Raw genomic sequence first — 22,484 nt, 5'->3', positions numbered from 1 at the left:
CTTTCCTGCAAGGTGCTATTTTATTGTTTGTTTGTTTTGGGTTTTTATTAAATATATGGCTAGGGCTGAACTAAAAAGAGAAGATATTAGAGAAAAAGCAGAGATAATTAAAAACAAAGCAGCATGATACATAAAGAAAGAAGCAAAAGTATCATAAGACAAAGTCAAAAGGACTTTCTATACAATGAGCTATATATGTGTAGCTCATTGTACTAGGAGGTTGATTTAGCATCCCTTGGGACAGGGGTAGGGAACCTTCAGCCTTGAGGTCACATGTGGCCCTATAGGTCCTCAAGTGTAGACCTTTGACAGAATCCAAACTTAACAGAACAACTCTCCTTAATAAAAGGATTTCTTCTGTAAAACCTGAACTTAGTCAAAAGACTGCATCCAAGGACCTAGAAGGTCACATGTGGCTTTGAGGCTGAAGGTTCCCCACCCCTGCCTTGGGACATCATATCCTGGCCCCCAATTGTCTACTTCCAGGTTCCTTGTATTTAAGATATAATCCCTTATCTTCATCATCAAGTCATGTTCCCCATTTCCTCTGAACCTCCTTCAACTAAGCTAAAATGAAATGTTTATTATTTTCATATTTATATTATATATAGATAAATACATAAACATTTCATGTTCATATCATAATGAAGGTAAAGGACAATTACATACAACAATCAATTAGAGAAATAACACAGGGAGAAATAAAGTAGGAAGCACTTCAATACCCATTTCTCAAAATTATCACTTCATGAGATTCTAAGACCTGAAGGTCTCAAGTCCACTTATTCCCATTTATTGTGATGCTTTTAATGGCATGTTGCAGTCTATAAAATATTAAAGGGCTTAACTGAATTAGCAATTGAATAGCCACTGAAGTCTCAATGCCTGGAAGAAGGTCTTACTTCTTGTCCTACAAACATGGAAGCCTCAATGCCTTCTATAGCCGTTTCTACTAGCAACACTAGATTCAGCATGTTAGGCATGGTGCACCTTCTTTTCTCCCTGGAATTTTCCTCTCATCCACTAGCTCTCTCCAGAGAGTTCCTGCCAGTGCTTTTAAACTTCCTCTTTGGGAGCATAAATTACCCAGTGGCTGGTGAGATTTTCATGCTGTGAAATCCAACATAAGTTTTTAGGGAATATAGCTAATAATGTAGGGAATATAGCTAAATATACACTAAGAACAGTGAATAAAGTGGGGGAGGCCTGGAGTCAGGAAGACTCATTTTCCTGTGTTCAAATCTGGCCTCAGATACTCATTAACTACATGACCCTGGGCAAGTCACGTAACCCTGCTTGCCTCAGTTCTGCATCTGTAAAATGAACTAAAGAGAGAAATGGCAAACCACTCCAGTATCTGTGCCAAAAAAAATTCCAAATAGGGTCATGAAAAGTTGATATGACAAAAAGGGACGTGACTGAAAAACGATTGAACAGTTTCCCAGAAGGACATAATTCCTTTACACTGGGCCATTTGGAACTTGTTAGAAAACAGGACTGGGAAGATATGGTAAGCAAATGGTTCCATTCACAGATAAGTATGGTTAGATTAAGAACTACTTAACTTCATCATGGTATAGTCAACAATACTAACCTGTTGTTTTTTAGGAGGTTTTCTTTTTTAATGAGACTATTATAAGAATGGGTTTTGAAGAAACTGTTTTGAAGAAATGTTTTTTTCTGGGGTGGGGGGCAGCATTAGGCAAAAAAAGAGAGGTACTAAACCTTTATAAATATTTTAAAAAGGGTCATAAATTGAAATCCATCAGTTTTTGGACAACCAAAAATTTCACCCAGTTCCGAAGTGGCAGTCTTGTAATAGAAACATTTGCCAAAAAAACAAACAAACAAACAACACACACACACACACACACACACACACACACACACAGAGAATTTACCGTTCTAACTATATTAAAATGAGCATTTGATTAAAACCAGCATTTCTACTTAGGAGATGTTTGCCTCGGAATAAACTGTTTGTCACTGAAGCAAATGAATGCTCAGTTACTAAAATATACACAGTAGTGATAATGTGAACTTACAAACCCCTTTTCCAATTATTGGTTGCCCCTATACCCACATTTCTGCATGTGGGAGAAGTAAGATTGTGTTAAATGTGCAAATAAAATTTTTACTTTATTATGATTGATCCCAACTCGGTACTAGCTGGTCAAATAGGAGAAGGTGATGTAGAAATCTCCTATCACCTCTCCAGTTCACCTACCACCCAGATCTAGAGAGACTGATGCTATGGTCAGGCCTTTTTTCTCTATATCTTCCTCTCAGCATCCGTTTCTCTTTTCCCCTTATTGACTGTACATTGGCACCTCCACCTCCACCTTCATGAGAGGGAAACCTAAGTTCTTGTTCCACTCTGACTCTTAGGTTGACTGTATTTTTCTCAATGTCTCAATGGTTGTAGTTGCTGCTGAAACATGGCCACACATTCTGAGTGATGAGTCAGTAGCTATAATCTTAATAGTAATATGGAAGACTATTGAAACTTATCATCTCCCCTGTAGCTGGTAAACTCCTATATGAGTCAATCAGTCAATAAGCATTTATTAGGTAGGCACTACTATATGCCAGGCCCTATGCAAACCTTTGGAGATACAAAGAAGGGAAAAAAAAGTTTCTACTTTTGAGGAGCTCACAGTGTAATAAGATAACCAAGTGTATTGTATACACACACGTGTATGTGTACATGTATATATATACACATATATGTATATGTATATATACATATATATGTATATGTATATATACATATATATGAGAGAGAGAAAGAGAGGGAGTGAGAGAGAGAGAATGGAGGGTAGTCTCAGAAGGTACTAATAGCTGTCAGGACAAGGAAAGGACTCATACAGAAAGAAGGAATTGAGCTGAGTTTTGACGGAAGCCAGGGAAACTAGGAGGCAAAAGTAAGAAAGGAGAAAATCCCGGGCATGGGGAACAGCTAGTTCAAAGGCTGAGAGAGAAGAAATGGAATGTCATGTCACAACCCCCAATTAAAATGCGAGCTTCTGGAAAGCAGGAATTGTTTTACACTTCTATTTGTATCTGTAGGAATGAGAACAGAGATTGGCACTTAGCAAGTACTTAATAAATCTTTTTTATTCATTCATTTATTGAAAGAAATAAAATATTAGTGACATATTTGTAGAATAATTTCTTCCAAGAGAGTCAATAATTTTTTTTTCTAATGTACTGTGGCTTCACAGTGCATAAACTCAAAGCATTATCTGAGGTTCTTATTGCCTCTCTCCTTCACCCTGCTATAAAAGATTTGATCTAAAATTGATATTTGCCTATACAGTGTAGAAAAGGTCCTCATTTTCCCAACTGATGAGAACTGCACTGGCATGGATGGCAGCTTTTTGTCTTGTTCGGGATCAACCCCTTTCATTCAACACTGATGATGACTGATTGATTCCTGGCCATCTCATATATTTGGGCTATCTCCTTGAACTTGGCCTCTTTCTGTTGTCATTGCTGTTGAGTTATTTCAGTTGTGTCCAATTCTTTGTGACCCCATTTGGGGTTTTCTTGGCAAAAATGCTAGAGGGGTTTGCCATTTCCTTCTCTAGTTCATTTGACAGATGAGGAAACTGAGGCAAACATGGATAAGTAACTTGCCCAGGGTCACACTGATAGTAAGTGTCTGAGGCCAGACTTGAACACAGGAAGATGGGCCTTTAAAGTGGGCCAATTAGAACTGGGAGTTTAGACAGAGAGAAGTCAGTTTTGTGCAAACACGTAACTTCTCTCAAGTGAAGCCAGGAAAAAGGGAACCACACAGTCTCAAGTATAGCAGATAATGGAGGCAGTAGCTTAATAACAATGAGTTTCTGGGCTAGACTGGGAAATGCAGGAACATAATTCAGTAGCAGTTCATAGAGGACAAGAAAAGAGTTCCTGGACCAAGTCTCCTAAACCCAGTGAAGAAGATCTTGAACCAAATGGAGTAATTCCTGGGCTGAATCTTTTGGATATAACTAAAGAGTTCCCAGATGTCTAAAACAGGCAGAGTTGTTAGACCTTGTAAAAGCCAGAACCAAGGAACAGAAAGCAACAAAGTCGTGATATGTAAGAGCAAACTCAGACCTTGCCCTTCATGGGTACTGTGAGCTACGTGGATTGTGTAGGTCCAGGAAAAATGGGGTCAACTCTCTATTGATCCCAAGTGCTTTGCCTTTGTTGTTGAGACATGTTACAATAGTATTATGGCAAAAGTATAGCACAGTCTCTGAGAGGTGCATATTACAAGAAACATATGTTGCTTGAATCCTTAGCAACTCCATTTTTGTGCTTTTTTGTGGGTTATACCAGGGGCATGATTCTCATTTGGGAGGGTTATATAGATGGCAGGGAGACTGAGACTAACCAGGGAAAGGCGAATTGTCTAGATTTTATGGGTCCAGTGTAGGTTCTTTGTCTTTTGTTGTTGCTGTCGATGGATTGAATAAATCCTGCATTTTATGTTAACTAGAGTGCATACATGGCAGTGAAGACCCAAATGTCAATCAAATGATATTTCTTGGGGAAATCCTGTGTGAGAGAACAAGACAAGGAGCCCCTGTTAGAGAAAGATTATGAATCTCATCTTTGTAAACCTACTGCTTCTCATTTGGAACACAGGACACATTTATCTTTAAAATATCATTCTGAGCTAGGAAGGGACGGGTAAAAGAAAGAACTAAAACATGGCCAAGTTGTCACTTTCCCAATTAGTAGTTGAGTCATCTAGCAATAAAGCCAGAGTACTTTAGTTTTCAATAACACCTTCATCTATATATTAAAGATTAAAACCTATAGTCTTTTCTCCCATTAGTAAATAATGTTGTGATTTCAGTACAAGTAATGGCAGAATTAATACGGTTTGCTTATACTTCATTATACCTTAGAAAAAGGACAAATGACTAAGTTGAAACTAGAACCTTGACTTAATTCAATAAATATTTATTAATCACCAATAAACATTGATTAAACATGTGCTAGGCACAATGTTAAGTGCTGGAAATACAAATAAGAAAAAGAAAAAAAAAACAGTCCCTGATCTTAATGAGCTTCCAATCTAATGGGGGAAGATAACATCCAAAAGGAAGGTGGAATAGAGGAGTGAGGGGAGTTAGTAGTTGATGAGGGAGCCTCTTGTTCCCAAAGCTGAAACCTAGAAGAGCTGCAGACGGAGAGTGGAGTGATCTGGAAAGTCCATTTCCTGCCCTCTCTAAAGCAGACTTTGGGAGGAATTAAGTAGCACTCAGGTTCTCCTACCAGAAAGGAGAGGAGCCTGAGAAAAAAGGTACCCAGAATCCAAGGCTGAGTTAGCATCATGGTGATGAGATTAGAAGTGATCAGTTTATCCTATGAGGGGCATCTTGTTCCCCGGATTTGAAACCACATGGAGCTGCAGATGGAAAATTCAGTTAAGAAAAATTGTCTTGCCAAAGACAAGAACAAAAGGAATGCCATAAACATAGTCAGTACAATTTTGCTACTTGGCCTCTAAAAGGCAATGTGGTTTCTAATCTTGTAGTTGTTTAATCATATTTAACTTTTCAGAACCCCATTTGGGGTTTTCTTTGCAAAGATACTGGAGTGGTTTGCCATTTCTTTCTCCAGCTTATTTGATAGATGGAGAAACTGAGGCAAATAGGGTTAAGTGACTTGCCCAGGGTCATATATCTAGTAAGTGTCTGAGGCCAGAGTTGAACTCATGAAGAGGAGTCTTCTGGGCTCCAGGCTTGGCAGTCTATCCAGTGTGCCACCAAGCTGCCCCTTTCTAATTTTAAGAACTAGGAATGACAAATGAACGGTTTGGTATCTTGAGCAAATGACAAAAACTGTGGTTCTAAATAAATTTGTGATTCCAACTAAATATGCATTCCACTTCTTAACAATTTTCAGATTTTTTTCTTTTGATGATACTCTGACATTTCAGTGGATTTGTGATAATGTTGGTATGGCTAACCCCTTAATATTAAAGATCATGATCCATCTTTGCCTGTCCATCCTATACAGCTCTCATCCATGTCCACCAACAAATCTTGCACTGAACATTCACCCTAAGGGCCTATCTTGTATCCTCTTCACCTTGAATGGATACTAATAGAACACAAAAATATCCAATGATAATTTCTCATTTTTACTATATATCTGATTCTAAGAACTATCTACATACCTATCTATCTATCTCTCTATCTATCTCAGAACAAGGTACATATATCTATATCTGGGTGGGGAGGAAAACCTGGTGAGAGGGAATCTTGTTCCTTGGAGGCATAGAGTTGAAACCAAGCAGAGTTGCAGATGAAAAGTGGAGTATGTCTGTGTGTATGTTTATATATTTCCACAAACACACACACATACAGACAATAGTTATTTGATGATTTTCTTTAGCTTAAAAAATAACAGTAATATGATTTTCTTCATTATTTAGTATAATATAATCTACACAGTAGATACTGAATAAATATTAATGAATGACTTGGTGCTGGATTTAAGTAAATCAGAATTTGGATTTTTGGAAGATTGATTTTCAACTATTCTGAAAAGGAGTTTTCTAATTTTATTTCAGTCCAGACAATCAGCTTATTGAGTAACTAAGTGAATATTCTAATGCACTAAAAGTCCATGTTCCAGAATATCTATGGGCTTGGTTCTTATGAACTCAACTTTTAAGTTAACAACAAGAAAAACTGGATCTTTCAATGAGTTATTTGATTGCAACAGATCTACACCAGGAACTTTTGTTGTTAAACACTCTAAGTTTTTGACCCACCCAAACACCGTTTTTACTTTCATTTCAAACTAGAGTTAATTATCTGTAAAAGATGAATTGGGGTTGTACATTAAAGATCAGGAAAGAAAATCAAAGTTGGTATACTAGCTAGCAAACACGGAAGCAACAATCAAGATAACTTTCCTGATTGAAATTGAAACATAAAATTAAAAGGGCGTTAACCAAAATAGCTATCTTCTCTCTGTGAGAACACAGTTATCATAATGTCAGCATGCCCTTTCACAAAATGAGATGTCTGGTAGATGCCTGAGCAAATGTCTCAGCTGTGATAATAGTAAGAGACTCCAGAGCCCACAGTGAGAAACCGCATTGTGCTAATCTGAATCATCCTTGAAAAGTATTTATGAAATATTTCTGCATGTATTGTTTTGCTCAGTAGTATAAGGGGAAAGTTACATTGAGAAAGACCCTATTTGCTAAAAGATTAAAAACTGAAGCGATACTGGTGCAGACTGAGAGAAAGCTTTAACTAGTGATTTTTGGTGCCTGGGGCAAACAGTATTAAACTAACTTTTAAGCTAACCAAGTGAGGGTGGGGGAAGACTATAAATATATATGTATATGTATATATATATGTATAGGTATATATGCATATATAGTATATAGCCATTGCCTCAGTATATATACACATACATACATATTCATATAATATATACATATATACACATACATTCACACAATATATACATACATACATATGTATGTGTATATATACACATATACACATATATATATATATGTATATTCCATCCACAAGGGGAAGAACTGGGCAGAGATGAGCCAGGGAGAAGCTCACAACAGGGTCAGATGGTAGAAGTGGCAAGGAAGCTTGCCAATCAGTAGATTCCTAGTTTAATACATTGATTTTGCTAACTAGTTTTTATATTGCAGAAGTAAAAATAATGTCAAAATAGTAACATTGAAAATTGTACAATCTATAAAATTTTGTCCCCTCTAAATTCCAGTATACTGGGAAAATGCTCCAGTTCAACCCAAGTTCTGGCTCTCGACCCATACATTTAAAAGAGAGAAAAAAATACCTGAAAATAGATGTGAAGTCTGTATGGTATACTCAATAAAAATTCATTTTAGTAATGGTCACAGTGGTAAATGAAAAAGTGGGAAGAGAACTCAAGAGAACAGGCTCCAGAGTTTCATGATTATACTATGTAAGGCACATCATACATATCGCTTTAATATCTGTTTCTTTTAAAGCAATGAATAATAAAGTAGATAAAGAACTGGACGTGGAGTCATGATGACCTGGATTAAAATTCCACCTCAGAGACTATTGTTGTGACCATGACCAAGTCATTTAACCTCTATGAGCCTTACTGTACAGATGTTTCCACATTTGGAGAATGTTCTGGTTAAACTAGATGAACTTTAAAAGTCTGTTCCAGATCTACATTCATAATCTGGGGTGATTCATCATTATTCCTTCGAGTACCAATGCATGCTGGTAAAAATATGTAGTATTATGGAATTTTGGTTAAGTATTTGGGAAGGAATGAATGGAAAAGGCCACAAATGCATGCTGCTGAACCTACAGAATGATTCATTCCCTAGGCGACATAGTCATTTCACTTTGCCATGTCATAGACCATGTATAAGAAAAAGAACTTCATTTGTTTTGACCTATGAGTCTGTCTGAATTCTGGAAACATTTTCTGTCATTTTGGTGCTGCCTGGCTTCAAAGGTTAATGCCTTTCAATAATAAAGAATTATGACCTGACATTAATGAGAGGGACAGCCTGGTCAAATACAGCTAGGTCCCAATAGTATGAATAATAAATCCCCTGAAGTGGGAATTAGAATTCACATTGTTCAAAGTTATAATTATGTAAAACAAGGTCATTGATTCTAGCTCAGTGGAATCATGTAGTGACAATTCAAATAATGCCATCACCTTAGGGATTCATTATTTACACTAATTGGGACCTACTGTATCCTTTTTGAATTTTGGATGATATACATTTAAGACATAGAATTTTGGAAGAGAATGCTATTTGTGTATCGAATGTAAAATCAGATGACCTGGATTATCAAATCCTAGCTCTGCTAATGACTACTTCTGTAATTTCTAGAAAAGGATTTGATTTTTCTCTGACTCCGGTTATTCAAAGTGACATCCAAGATCTAGACTCTAGGGTCTTATTTTAGCCCAATGTGTAGTTAGGTACTGCTTTGCTGAAGCCACAGGGGGTCGGGACCTATCCTTGACCTTCCATTGCAGTTTGGCCAGATCTGGTGAAGCCAGACCTCTGAATAGGGGAAGTAAGTTCCCAGTTCTCACAGTCACTGACTCTTAACTACATTCCTTCCCCTCATTCCAGGGACAATTCTATGTTTGACTCTTGTCTAAGATTTCACCAAAATTTGGGGAAGAGGGAGTCAAAGAAGTGCCCAATGAATTCTATGAATCAGGTATAGGAGGGGTCATATGATCATTAACAGAATGACTTAAACAGGACTCAGAAAGTCAACTTGTAGCTTGGTTACACTCTGCTGGGATATAATGGATGACTGACTATAAATTTCATCAGAGACAGTACAGTTTGGCAATACTTCTAATTCACATTTCACTTTTCACATCTACTGAGTATGGTCCAGTCAAGTGCCAAACATGATCAGGCCCTGCCTCTATCTCCAATGCTCCTAATTTTTTTTTTTGTGCCAATCTGTTGTTGCTGAAATCACAACTGAACACTCCAACTGGCAATGAAGTCACTGCCTCAATAGGCTTCCAGCTACTCAAAACCTTCTGAAATTCACAAGGTTTCCTGGTTTTGGACATCTTTAGGTTGCTACCCAATCACATGGTTAAGTAAGAAAGCAGCAGAAAAAAGAAACAAGGCCATGGCAGCATAGGGTTGCCTGGGTAGAGCATATGCTCAGGACACTATATGACTGTGTGGGGTTAGATAGAGGCTAAGGCTTCCATAGTTCTCCCCTTCTCCACCTTCTCCATAACTTTCAGAATAATACACTCACTATGATCCAGAAAAGAAAAGCAGCCTGAGAGCCATCTGATTTTTGGTTCAGCAACCCCTAGGGGACTCAAACCAGCATTGAGTCATACTTAGCTGGAAGCAGGCAGACTCAAGTTTCCCTGTGGTCACCAAAAATGGCAATTGAGCATGCTCCAAAAAGGGGGGTAAAGTCACCCAATTCAATATGAGTTCTGCTAGGTTTCATTTAACCCCTGGCATCTTTTATTTTCTCTATGTGTATCTTATAACACATAATACGATTTATATCCCTTAACCATGCCAGTATTGCTTCTAAAAAGTGCAATCTGAATACCAAAATAAGAAATCATGTGACCACTGGATAATCTTTTAAACTCACCTTAATAAATTAAGGATTTTCTGCCCCTTCTTTGGGTATGATTAAGGAAATCAGAAGAAAGACTATTCTTAAGAGATAGTCTATTCACTTATCACCTGAGAAAATAAGACCATTTTCTTAAGATTATAAAATCTTTTTTGTTGTTAAATAATTAACTTTGTTTAAACATTTTTGCTTTTTATAAAAAAAAAACACAAAAAACAAACTAATGCTTTAAGAAAGACAGTTTGCTTAATCATCAGCTTAGCTTTAACTTGAAAGATTTAATTGAAATCAGCTGGGCCAGTGGCTTCATCCATACACACATCTTTTATAAAAATGGTATCTCAGAGGGGACATGTTTAATCTTCTCTCAGAAGCAGAGAGAAGACTCATCCAGAGATATTTAAATAGCCAAGCCTGAATAAGAATGAAGAACCATGGAAGGGTGTTTTATTTTATTTTATTTTTTGTTTATTTTATTTTATGTTATTTTTTGTTTATTCCAAGGGTAGAATGTCAGTAAGGGCTGAAAGCAGAGGTGTGCTAGCAAATGTTTTAACAATCTTTTTAGAGGTTACACTTTTTGCTTTAATTCGTGTTATTAACATGCTCTCAATCACTTTATTAAGTCTAGGCCATCAACAGAACAATAACTCGATCCCTATTTGGAATGTTTGTCGATTTCAAAGGTGTAAATGCTCACACCAAAAATTTTAAATCCACTAAAGGTTCCAGCTGGCTTTAGCACACCCTGGACGGAAGAAGGACTTCAGAGGTCATTCAACTGAATCCTCACCTGCAGAGACAATGTAATTAGTATTGCTTTATGAGCTTATTACATAGATGGAAAGATCAGATGGGATATACATTAAAAAACCCTATAGTATAAGATCTTATATGATAAATGTCAACCTACTAATAAACCTACAATGCTTACCTCACAGGGTTATTGCGAGGATCAAATGAAATTAGGCATGTAAAGAACATTGTCAACTACATAAATATTAGCAATTATCATTATTATAGCTATTATTAATCCCAGTGCTATGTAAGTAGTAAAAGAAATAAACTCCAGTGGCTTCCTATTACCTCCAGGATCAGATATAAAATTCTATTTGGCTTTTAAAGTCTTTTATAACCTGATCTTTTCCTACCTTTCCAGTCTTCTTACCCCTTTTTCCCTCCAATTACTCTTCAATCCTGTGGCCTAGGCCTCCTTAATATTCTTCAAACAAGACACATTATCTCCTGATTCCAAGACTGGCTGTCCTTCATGGCTGGCATTTTCTCCTTCCTTATCTCTGCCTCCTGGCTTCCTTCAAATCTCAGTTTAAGTCTCACTTTCTCCAAGTATCATTTCCCCAGTTCTCCTTAATATAATGCCTTTTTTTTCTCAGACTATCCCCAATTTATCCTGGATACATCTTGTTTGTACATTTTTACACATACATGCACATATAAGCTATGTATATACTTATAGCTTATACACAGCATGCCATCTCTCCCATTAGACTTTGAACTTCTTGAGAGAGGTACTTTTCTGTATTTCCAATGCTTAGCACAGTGCCTGCACATAGTACATGCTTAATAAATGTACACTGACTTGACTTGATCTCAATATCTTATTGGTACATTTAACTTAACACAACCTTTATCCCTTTCACTCCTCAGGGTCTCTTCTTGTCTCCCCGTACTCCTGTTAATGGTATGACCAATCTCGTAATCACCTAGGCCTCATCCCTCCAAGTCATTTATGATGTTTCCCTTACCCCTCCACCCTCCATCTCTCATTCCAGTTGATTCCCCTGTCTTTCCCATCTGTCTCTTCTGCAAATACCCTAATCAGGCCCTATTACCTCATGTCTGAACTATTGCACTAACCTCAATCCGGCCTACACACCACTGAGAGATAAATCTTCCTGATGTTCTCTTTTGATCCTGTCACTTCCTTGCTCAAATTTTTTTTATAGTTCCACATTGCCTACAGAATGAAATCCAAACTCTTGAACCTGGCATTTCAAGCCTCTACACAGCCTGGCCCCAATTTTTCTTTCCAGCCTTATCTACCAAAAAATCCTACATGAAAGAGCTACTCTGTTGCTCACTATTCCTTAAAATACACCTTGAATTTTTCTAACTCTATGCCTCCCATTCTCCCCGGCTTCCTTGGTCTCTCTTTTTCTCAATCATAATTAGACTCTTTATTTGAAGGCCCAGATTGAATCAAATCTCTTTTGTGAAAATTTGCTTAACATTCATTCAAAAGTATCCATCCTCCTCTGAAATACTGGAGAAAGAGGAAACCATGGAGTTGGAAAAGCATTCTAGATCATGAACCAGAAAGCCTGAGTTCCATTTATGATTCCTCTTTTTATTAACGATGTGACCCTGGGCAAGTTTGCTCATCTGTAAAGTGAGGAGAATAATTAAGTCCTGTCTGCCTCACATGGCTATGAAGAGCAAAATATGCTATACAAGTATAAAGCATTATGTTTTTATTCATCAAACATTTATTAAAGGTCTACGAGGGGTACTGAGGGTGTGATATTGTCAGGCCAGTGCTTTAGGAAGATCAACTTAATAGCTGAGTGGAAAGCCGGGAGACCAAGCAGCAGGCTGCTTCGATAGTCCAAGCCCGAACCTAGAGTGGAAGATGAGTGGGTGATGAGAGGGGAGAAGGATATATGCAAAAAATGTCATGAGGACAGAATGTCCCGTAGGCAGTCAGAGATAGAGGACTCCCCAAGCAAAGATTTTGCTTTTAAATGGAGGTTGAATGAAGCCTTTTTGAGGAAGGAGACTAGCTTTTAGAAAACTCTAAAGAAGCAGATGATTAGCACATTCCTGACGTGGTTTTTAACACAGTAATGAGTAGAAAAGAAAAAAGAAAAACAAACAAACAAACAAAAAAAAAATGATCACTTGGAATTCTTCATAGGATTGGGATTGAAAAACAACAGAACAGGCAGCTGTGAACATTGTACTGTAGGGTATACTTGGCACAGCTGGCCAGGAGACTTGGGACCAGAAGTCTAGCTCCCAGGAAAGGTCACGGGAGCATAGGATTTAGATGTAGGGCTTATAAGCTTTTTTTTTTTGTTTTTTTGTTTTTTTTTTGCATCATGGACCCCTTTGGTAATCTGGTGAAGCTTATGGGACCCCTTCTCAAAATGATGTATTTAAATGCATAAAATAAAATGCTTAGTATTATAAATCAATTATACTGAAATATATTTATCAAAAGATTTTTAAATTAATAAGACCCTCAAAATTAAAAAAAAATTTAAAATTGTCTTTACACGTAACTGGGGAAAAATCAAATACTGAAAAGATTAAAAAACAGCAACAAATAAGCCCGTGTCATGGACCCCAAGTTAAGCATATCTGCTTTAGAGCTTAGCAGGATCTAAAAGACTAAAAGATGGTCTGATCTGGATCCATTACCTCTTTTTTTTTTTTTTTTAAGATGAGGTCCAGAGACTTAAAGTGTCTTGCTCCAAATCAAACATCATAAATAGCAGAGCCAGTATTGGATTAAAACCCCACATCCTCTGTCTCCAAACCCAGAACTCTTTGTCTATTACACCAACTTGCTTAGCACATCCTACATGTCTAAGTACAGGAGGGCTAATGAGGATAGTTTGCATTTATGAGGTATTTTTTTTTTTTTTTTTTTTTAGAATTTGGTCTTCACCACTACCCTGTGAAAAAGGCACCAAAAATTTAAAATACAAATTTTTCAGATGAGGTAATGAATTGGCGAAGGCCAAATTGATAATAAAAAAAAAATGGAGGACTAGAACCCAAAGCCAGGTGTTCTGACTTGAAGTCCATGGAGGCACTAAGGCGAGATAAAGCAAGGAGAAATGGGTCCGGAAGTTAAGGGGCATGAAAAGTCAGCAAGAGCTGCACTCCTGAGCAGGATGAAGAAACTCTGCTGACTGTCCAGCTGAAACATGTTGTGAAGCCATCGATTCCTCAGCTTTTCCAACTCCAGACTAAAGGACCATGATTTCTTTTTTTTTCTTCACAGGCTCTGTGTGTGTGTGTGTGTGTGTGTGTGTGTGTGTGTGTGTGTTTGTTCATTCCATAGACCCCAAGACCCTTTCACTTTTATACTTCTCTGAATCTTTAGATTTTCCTTATCCCTTTTAGGATACCTGGAACAAACAAAGGCATTAACGCTGTTAACAATGATCATACCAATAAAGGGATTCTTATAGATATTTTCTTGTGTTGCTGCTGTTTGCCTCTCCCTGGGTAGTTTCTTAGTTATTAATTACATTTCAATTTAATATTTTTATTTTAGGCCCTATTGACTTTTTTTTTTACTAAGATGTGAAAATAAGTAGATTGTCTTTTTCTAAGTACTATATGTGTTTTTTAACTGATTTCGGGGACTGTATCTATAACTTGCTCTTCTCTTGGAAAACTTCCGCGGTTTACCCTTATAGATCATTCTATTGTCATGTGCCCATGCTTATAAAATGTGCCTTGGACTAGAAGAGAATGTAAGCTATAATAAGCTAAGTGACAGGCAGTTACAACTTTATTTAAACGTGGAATATAACAAGAAGCATCAGGAAAGGAAGGACGACTCCAGGTGATTTTTTTTTTCCCTTTCGGAGAAATTTTACACAAAGAGCTGAAAACGTTTAAGGGATTCCACAGTTTTCAAAGCCTTCTGAATTTGTAAGTTTCCTTATTGAGGGTAGAAAGTGGGAAGAAGAAATGTTCATGAGACAATAAAAGTTTCATTTTACACAGATTTAAACACAAGTCAAACATTTTCTTGTATAGGGTGATGAAACTTTGCCCCCTGGACTAAACAAAGCATGAAAACTACCTGGGTCCCATCCAATTCAGTCAAGGCTGCTAGGACTGGGGACTCGAATGGAAACTTGTTGGGCAGTGTGCAAAAAGTCCCGAATTAGGAATTAAGAGCTCTGAGTTCAGATCCTAACTTTGCCTTGGGCAGGTTACTTCACCTTTCTGCGCCGCAGTTTCTTCAGGAGGGAGTTGGGTTAAAAAAAAAAATGATCCTTTCAGATCCTCTGAATTCTGGTCCAGTATGGGCCTGCTAAAATCCAGAAAACTGTAAATTCCCATCTGATCCCACTCACACCGACCTAGAGAGAAGCCAGTCTCTACTCGCCCTCCCCCCTACCCCCCTTTTTCACTCTCCTCCCCAGGCATTCAGAATTGCTTCCCTGAGTCCAGGCAGATCTGCGTGCTCTGCTACACGTAGCTGCCTCCAGTTCTTTAAATATTGTCCGCAGTGAGCAAACACAACCCAGACACGGGGAATGGAAAGTGAATGGGAGGGAGACAGACATGCCCCACACCCACCCACCCACCGACCGCCCAGGCGGGCACCCGGAGAAACTTACACAGACGCTTCAGTGTCAGTCCAGCGGCCAATAGCCGGGAGGGAGGAGGTGGAACGGAACAGGGAGGGGGAGGGGGAGGGGGAGGGGGAGGGGGAGGAGGAGGGAGGGGATGGGCAGCCCAGGCTCTGACCCCTCCCACCCCCGCCCGGGAAAGTTATAAATTACCCTCCCGCAGTGAATCCGGAGGTTGGACCTTATCCTTCACCTCCTATTACACCCAGCAAGGCTGGGGGAGATATTTCTACCTTTTGCAGACAGGACTGAGTCATCCCCCTCTACCTATCCGCCCCGTCCCCATATCCTTCACTCCCCACTCCCACTCTGGGCTTCCGATCCGAGGGGTGCACAACGCTTGCAGCCCGACTCTCGCACCCCACCCAGAGGCTGAACAGCTGGACTCCAGCAGCTGTCAGACGGGCGGGCGGGCGGACTTGGGGGTGGGGTGGGGTGGGGTAGGGGGCCCTTGTCTCGCGAGAAGTACAGCAGAGGAGGGGGGTAGGGGGGCGTAGGAGAGCTCCCGGGCTGCTCCGGCTGCTCCTCGCAGACCCGAGCTGGTCCTCTCTCTCGGGAGGGGCGAAGATGGCGAGAGATAAACTCAAGCCCCCCATCCTCCTCTTGGCCCTCTCCTTACACCTCGTGAAGCCCTGCGCTGCTGCAGAAGCCCAGAAGCCCTCCATCATCCCCACAGGTGAGTGTTCCCCACCTTCCCGGGGAGGGGGAGCTCATGCATACACTCCCCCAGCCTCCCCAGCCTCAAGGTCTGCCCCGGCTGCTGCAGAAGGGACCGTTCTTCTGGAGGTGGGTGGGGTGGGTTTCACCACCCAGGTGATGTATGCAACTCTTTACTCTTAGGAAACCTGGTCAACTCCAGATCTTGGAGCTCTAAGTAAAATACCCACATGATGCCTATCTTGGAGGCTTTCATTCAGTCTTCCTGTCCCTAGGTCGCACATGCCTCTTCTGGTCCCTTCCTCTTCTGTCTCCTCTTTGTGCTTTCTTTTTTGATCCTGAGATGGCATGCAGCAAAATCTCCTTTCTCTGTATTGTATGCGCCTCGCCTTGCCCAGAGGACTTAAACTTGGAGATCAATGGGCTGATTGATGGTGACACATTCCTCCCCGCGCCCCAGGAAGCAGCCTGTAACACTTACCTCTTGCCAAGAACAACCCTCACCACAGGGCTTGTTTTCTGTTAGGCTGCCTCGCTTCCCACCACCGCGGTTTCTCTCCTTGGCGACCCAGCTGGCTGGAGTGGAGACTCTACCCCTCCTTCAACCCTCCGACCTTTATTTTATTTCTTTCTCCAAGGCTTGGATTGTAGCTTGTCTTCTTCCTGTCCTCTCCCTCTTTCCCCCCCCCCCCTTCCCCTCTGCTACTATTCTTGTTCACGGGAGCTGCATTACAAGCGAAGAAACCAGTCCAGTGCATGTAAAACAAAACCTTTTGCATTCATCTAGTTTAAAGGGAAGCGCCCAGCACATGTTTGTCAAAACCCGTCCCGGTGCCATTTGTTGGCGCTGTGAAATCGGCGTAGTTCCCTGCCTTTTCCTCTGCTCCAGACTCCAACTTTGAACTCCGATTCATTTCTGAAATTAGATCTCATTTTAAAATACTTCTCAGCTGCACCGATTTTTTTTTTTTTTAAATCTGGTAGTACTTTTTGACCCAGTCTTTTATGGAAGTTAATAAGGGCTCTTGTCTGCTGAAGCAGTCTTTAAACATGAGGAAGGAAATTGCAATTTCAGGGTTGGCTTTAGTGGGTAGTAGTAATATCTGGGCTAATGCATGTTGCAGTCACTTTTTGTTCATTTGCAAAGGATCCTGAAGACATGAATGAACTAAACTGTTCATTCTTTTACCTTCCTGACCCACAGTGCCGGATTTGTTTGCCATGAGGGACTCTAGGTTTCCTCAGAGAGCTCCTCGGTTTAAAATATCCCCTCCCCCCACCTTTTGGCAGTTGTAGGTGGCAATTTCTAATTACGTTTCTGAACCTCTCATGGTTCCTAAATCTAAAACTAGTTTTCATGTGAAAATATATCAGTGTTAAACCTAAAAGATTTACAGGTAAATAACCTTCAAAAGTTCAGATGCAGAATTGTTATATCAAAACTAGTTTGAGAAAGAATAAACCACTTTATAGAATCTCAAATTTAGAACACATTCAAATTCTATCCAATACAACCAATTGTGTGTGTATTATCACCTTTTTAATTCTCTTTACCTGTGTATACAGACTTATATGTAAGAGAATGCTATTTGCGTATTGAATGTAGAATCAGATGACCCGTATTATCAAATCCTAGCTCTATATATTATACAATATGCATGTATATATATACATATATAGAAAGTTTCATATATGTATCTATGTATCTGTATATACACACACACACACACATATATATATATAGTGTGTATGTGTATGTATTGTGTGTATATATTTATATATTTATTTATTTATTGTAGTGCATTCCTTTGCTGCAGTTTCTGGGTTCATGGTATTGTCAAAATTAATCACCTTTTCCCTAATCTTATCTTCTACTCTCCTTTTTACCCCTCCCATACCTTCTATATAGTAATTGTAACTTACATTTATAAAGAGCTTACTATATACTAGGCACTATTCTAAACACTTTGCAACTATTATCTCATTTGGTCCTCATAACAACCCTGAGATGTAGGTGCTATTATTACCCCCATTTTACAGATGCTGAAATTGAGGCAGAGAGGAGTTAAGTAATTTGCTCAGTCACAGAAGGTCAGGTTTGAACTCAGTTCTTCCTAAGTCCAGGTGGGCAGTCATGTCCAGTGACTTAATGAGCTCCACAGAGTCATCCAGATTTTTTTAATTTCAGTGTGATAGCTAATTAATTTGATGTTAGAATACCCAAAGTAAAGGAATTTCAGAGAAGAGGGCTTTCCAAAGATAATGAATATATTTAGAATACATTAAAAAGCCTCACAATTGGTAACAATTTATTGAGAAAATTAAATTACGGTTCAGCATCCAGGAAAAAAATGATCAATTCTGTAAAGCGTAGTTTGTAACAGTAGCCAATGAAAGAGAAAAGGGGATGTTTTGTTCAAACATATTTTATATATATATATATATATATATATATAATACATATATATATACATAAATAGTTTGACAAACTAATGAATTATAACAAAAAATGCACACTAATATAACCTATACAAGGTCCATTGTATTCCATTTCCTCCCAGGGAATAATTTTGGTATTTAGCATTTGTAAATTTATAAATTTAGTATTTAGCATTATTAGATGAGAGCTAAGTAGTAGCTACATAAATTTGGAAACTGTACCTCTTTTCCTACTCTCTCAAAATGGGATTAACCCTGGGTCTTAAATATAGAATAGCCCCCAAATGGGTATGATTTTGTCTTTTTTCCTTTTTTGACTCCTCTAGCCACTCTCAACACTTTAGACATCTCTTATCTGTAAAATAAAGGAGTTGGGTTAGATGTTCACTTCCAAATATAATGTTCTATGGTTCTATAATATCATGGGAAAGATAAAAATAATTTTTTAAAGTATACCTTATCTACCACCACCCTCCTCCCCTGCCCCCATATTAGGATATGCCCTGTTCCATTACAGTCTTCTAACTACTGATTTCAGTGCTGTGAGCTGCTGACTGTTGGTGTGAGTAGTTTTATATTGTACTTAATGAAAGTTTTGTTTTTTACTGAAAGATTTAGTGTTTTTCCTGTTGTCTGCAATTCTTTTCTTTTCTATTTTCTCTATTAGAATGGGAAACACTCTAAACAGGCTAACAGGTTAAAGCACCCTTAAGGAGTCAGAGTGCTGAATTAGAAGTCGTTTAAGACTGGTTCCAGTACAATTGTCAGACCATTAATAGTTAGATGACCCAGGAAAAATCACTAAATTTTTCTCAGCCTCAGTTTACTAATCTATAAAATGTCATTGATAACCACCGTATCATTTTATAGGTTTGTCTTTGAAAATCAAATGAAATGGGGCAGCTAGGTGGTACAGCGGATAGAGCACTGGACCTGAAGTCAGGAGGACCTAAGTTCAAATCTGGCCTCAGACCAAACACTTGACACTTACTAGCTGTGTGACCCAGAACAAATCACTTAACCACAATTGGAAAAAGAAAATCAAATGAAATAATGTACGTAAGGTGCTGGATATCATTAATAACCAATGACAATATTTTCTTTCAGAATTTTTTTATAAGCATAACATAAAATAATAGGGCACCATTTTGTAAAGTGTTTTTCCAGACAGAATCTTCCAAGATGATTCTTAGTGCATCGGGTTCCACTTCCATCTTTCTTGATGTCTCCAGAATTTTCTGGAAGAGAGAAGGAGGGGACAGACTTGCTTCCTTCAGACAAAGCATTTGAAACTTACCTGTCTCCTATGTCTTGGGTCACCATGTACATATTCACTGGCTCAACCATCTTGACTGTGTCTCATAAGATCTGGGAAGACATTTAGAATGATTAGAACAAAAATGGAAGAGTTTCAGGCATTTCTTTCAAATCAAGTTCATCTATAAACTTTTAAATATGATGTAGTATGCTTAGAACCATAGACATTAATAGCTGGAAGAAATCTTAGAGATCACTGAATCTAATCCCTTTGAGAGGGAAGAAAGGGAAGGCTTGCCTAAACCTACTATGAAAACTGGCAATTAAGATTTGAGGGGTTCCAGTGAGCTGTGAGGGGATCTGGAGACAAGTTCGTGTTTCAGTGTTCAGCCATTGTTTTGGTTGATGGCATGCAGCCAAGACAAGGAACTCAGAGTTCTAATTTACTAGTACAGACTTTGTCCACGTCACCATGTTTTACCCTTACACTTTTCTCTATATGCAGAGCAATGCAACATACCAATGTATTCTGTCACCCTAAATAAGAAAGATGGCTATAATATCTTCCTAGAACTCTGGACTCTGAGTATCTAAATTGTTTTGGTGGGGATATGGGAATAAAGATCATAGAGGGTAAATCAAAGACCAAATTGTACCAAGTTAAACTTAGAAAAGTAAAATTAGCAAATACAAGGAAAAGATCTACTGGAAGGATGATTGGTGCTTAGAAAAAGAACTCCTCTTGAGTTGCTATTCTTCAACTTCAATGTCTGTTGCTGTTTTTTAGGGAAAAGTTGAGTAGAACTAATCTAGATGGTAGCATTCTGGCTCTGGGCAATTAGAAGGCCTGTTTTTCATTTTGGGTTTTTCCAGTGCTTCTGATGGCTTTCTGCATTCAAACATAGTATCTCTGTTTCATCTTCTGAAAGGGAGATTTGACTCAAATTTGCTGTTTACTCAGGTTTCTCTACTGGACTTCTCATGATTAAAAGGTTGTAAATCACATTGATCTCTGGGTAAAGGATCCTCAAAGTGTTTATATCTCATAAAAGTTGGGTTAATATGGGCCAGTGCTCTCCATTTCAGGAAAGACCAATTTTTTTTTCAGTTGGGGTCTTTATTATCAGCCTCATAATTAGTATGAACTGAGTTTTTTTGGGTCTTTAGGCATCAGAAGTGCCTTTTAGTACAAATCTTTGTGAATTTCACACATTTATTTAAATCTCATATGCTTGAATTTATTGCAGGGAAATAGCTTTGGCCAATATGATCTGGGTTAATGAGAACATTGATCAAAGCATAGGGTCTTGCTTAAGCTAAATTACCCATCCTTAGCCAGAAAATTGCAGACAGCACCCCTGCTTAATGAACATCTTAATTGTTTTTTCCATCTTATCTAGCATTAGTCCTCATTCTGCCTTTATTCATGATCATCACTGTCCTTTGCATTTGATAATGATGCTATTGATGTATCCATACGACAAATTGTATGGTGGAAGGAAAGTTATTGAATTAATGCTGTTTGTAATTCAAATGATCTATTTGTAGTTGTATAATATGCTTCCCTTATGTAGCTTCAATGTTTTAGATATTTCCTTGCCCTTTTTAAACACTTAAGGTATTTTTAACCATTTTTAGAAGGCTAAGCAATTTCCATTTTCAAAAGTCCCCCCTATGTGTTGTTATAGGGATTTTAGGGTAACTTTTGTATTATATTCCGTCCAGATTCATGTATTACATGTTTAAAATAATTCAGATTAAAGAATTCATGGATTTCTTCTAGTGAGGCAACTTGGTCCAGTAGATAAGAGCTTTGAACTTGGACTGAGGAAGACTTGAATTGAATTCCATCTCTGTTGCTTACCGTATTTAGCCATGAGAAAATCGTTGAACCATTGTAAGTCTTTATTTCCTGACTGTAAATTGGCAGTGATAATTGTAGAATCTAACTCACTGCAGCTGTGAAGCTTAAATGAGATCAGGTATGTAAAGTGCTTTTCATAGGTTAAAGCTTTATATGAATGTTGATCATTATTGTTATTGCAATAGTAAAAACAAAAAAGTTTTTGGGAGAATTTTGTTTTCCTTTGTGGGAAAAAAAATTGCTAACAAGTTTAGATTAGTATACTACAGTTTGAATTCTAAGACATACTTTGTCCATGGATCTTTTGGACAGAAAGAAGAAATCTGAAGAGAAAATCTCAGAAGTTCTTTGTAAAGATGGGGGGTGGGAGAAATTAAAGAAGGACTGATTCTTAGTATATTTTTCCAAGTTGCAAAGCAAAGCCCAGATTTCAGTTTTCTTCCTTCTTCTTTGGTTCCTATTATACTGTGGAAGGGGTCAAACCATTATTAAGTTGTTCCAGACCAATATGATTCAACTGTTTAGACCAGGGGTGGGGAACCTACATCCTCGAAGTCATATGTGGCCCTCTACGTCCTCAAGTGCAGCCTTTTGACTGAATCCAAACTTTGAAGAACAAATCCCCTTAATAAAATAAAAGTATAAAACAAAACTGAACAGTTTTAGACTCATCATCATCATTGATATATTGATTAAACCACTTACTATGTTGCTCAGAATAGAAAA

General features: G+C 38.3%; 1 protein-coding gene across 2 annotated transcripts in view; it reads left to right on the top strand.

Annotated features, from left to right (window-relative positions):
- Window positions 1-16,005: 16,005 nt before the first annotated feature.
- PLOD2 (procollagen-lysine,2-oxoglutarate 5-dioxygenase 2) overlaps window positions 16,006-22,484 on the top strand; it is a 101,017-nt gene continuing 94,538 nt past the window's right edge. For both annotated transcript variants that reach the window (XM_027876108.1, XM_027876107.1), the window contains exon 1: window positions 16,006-16,217. In XM_027876108.1, coding sequence (XP_027731909.1) covers window positions 16,109-16,217 — 109 coding nt within the window. In that variant the 5' untranslated portion in view covers window positions 16,006-16,108. The remainder of the gene's footprint in view (window positions 16,218-22,484) is intronic.

Source organism: Vombatus ursinus, unplaced genomic scaffold (assembly GCF_900497805.2).
Source record: "Vombatus ursinus unplaced genomic scaffold, bare-nosed wombat genome assembly UNPS02014810.1, whole genome shotgun sequence".
Taxonomy (NCBI): domain Eukaryota; kingdom Metazoa; phylum Chordata; class Mammalia; order Diprotodontia; family Vombatidae; genus Vombatus; species Vombatus ursinus.
This window is presented reverse-complemented; position numbering and strand designations above follow the sequence as displayed.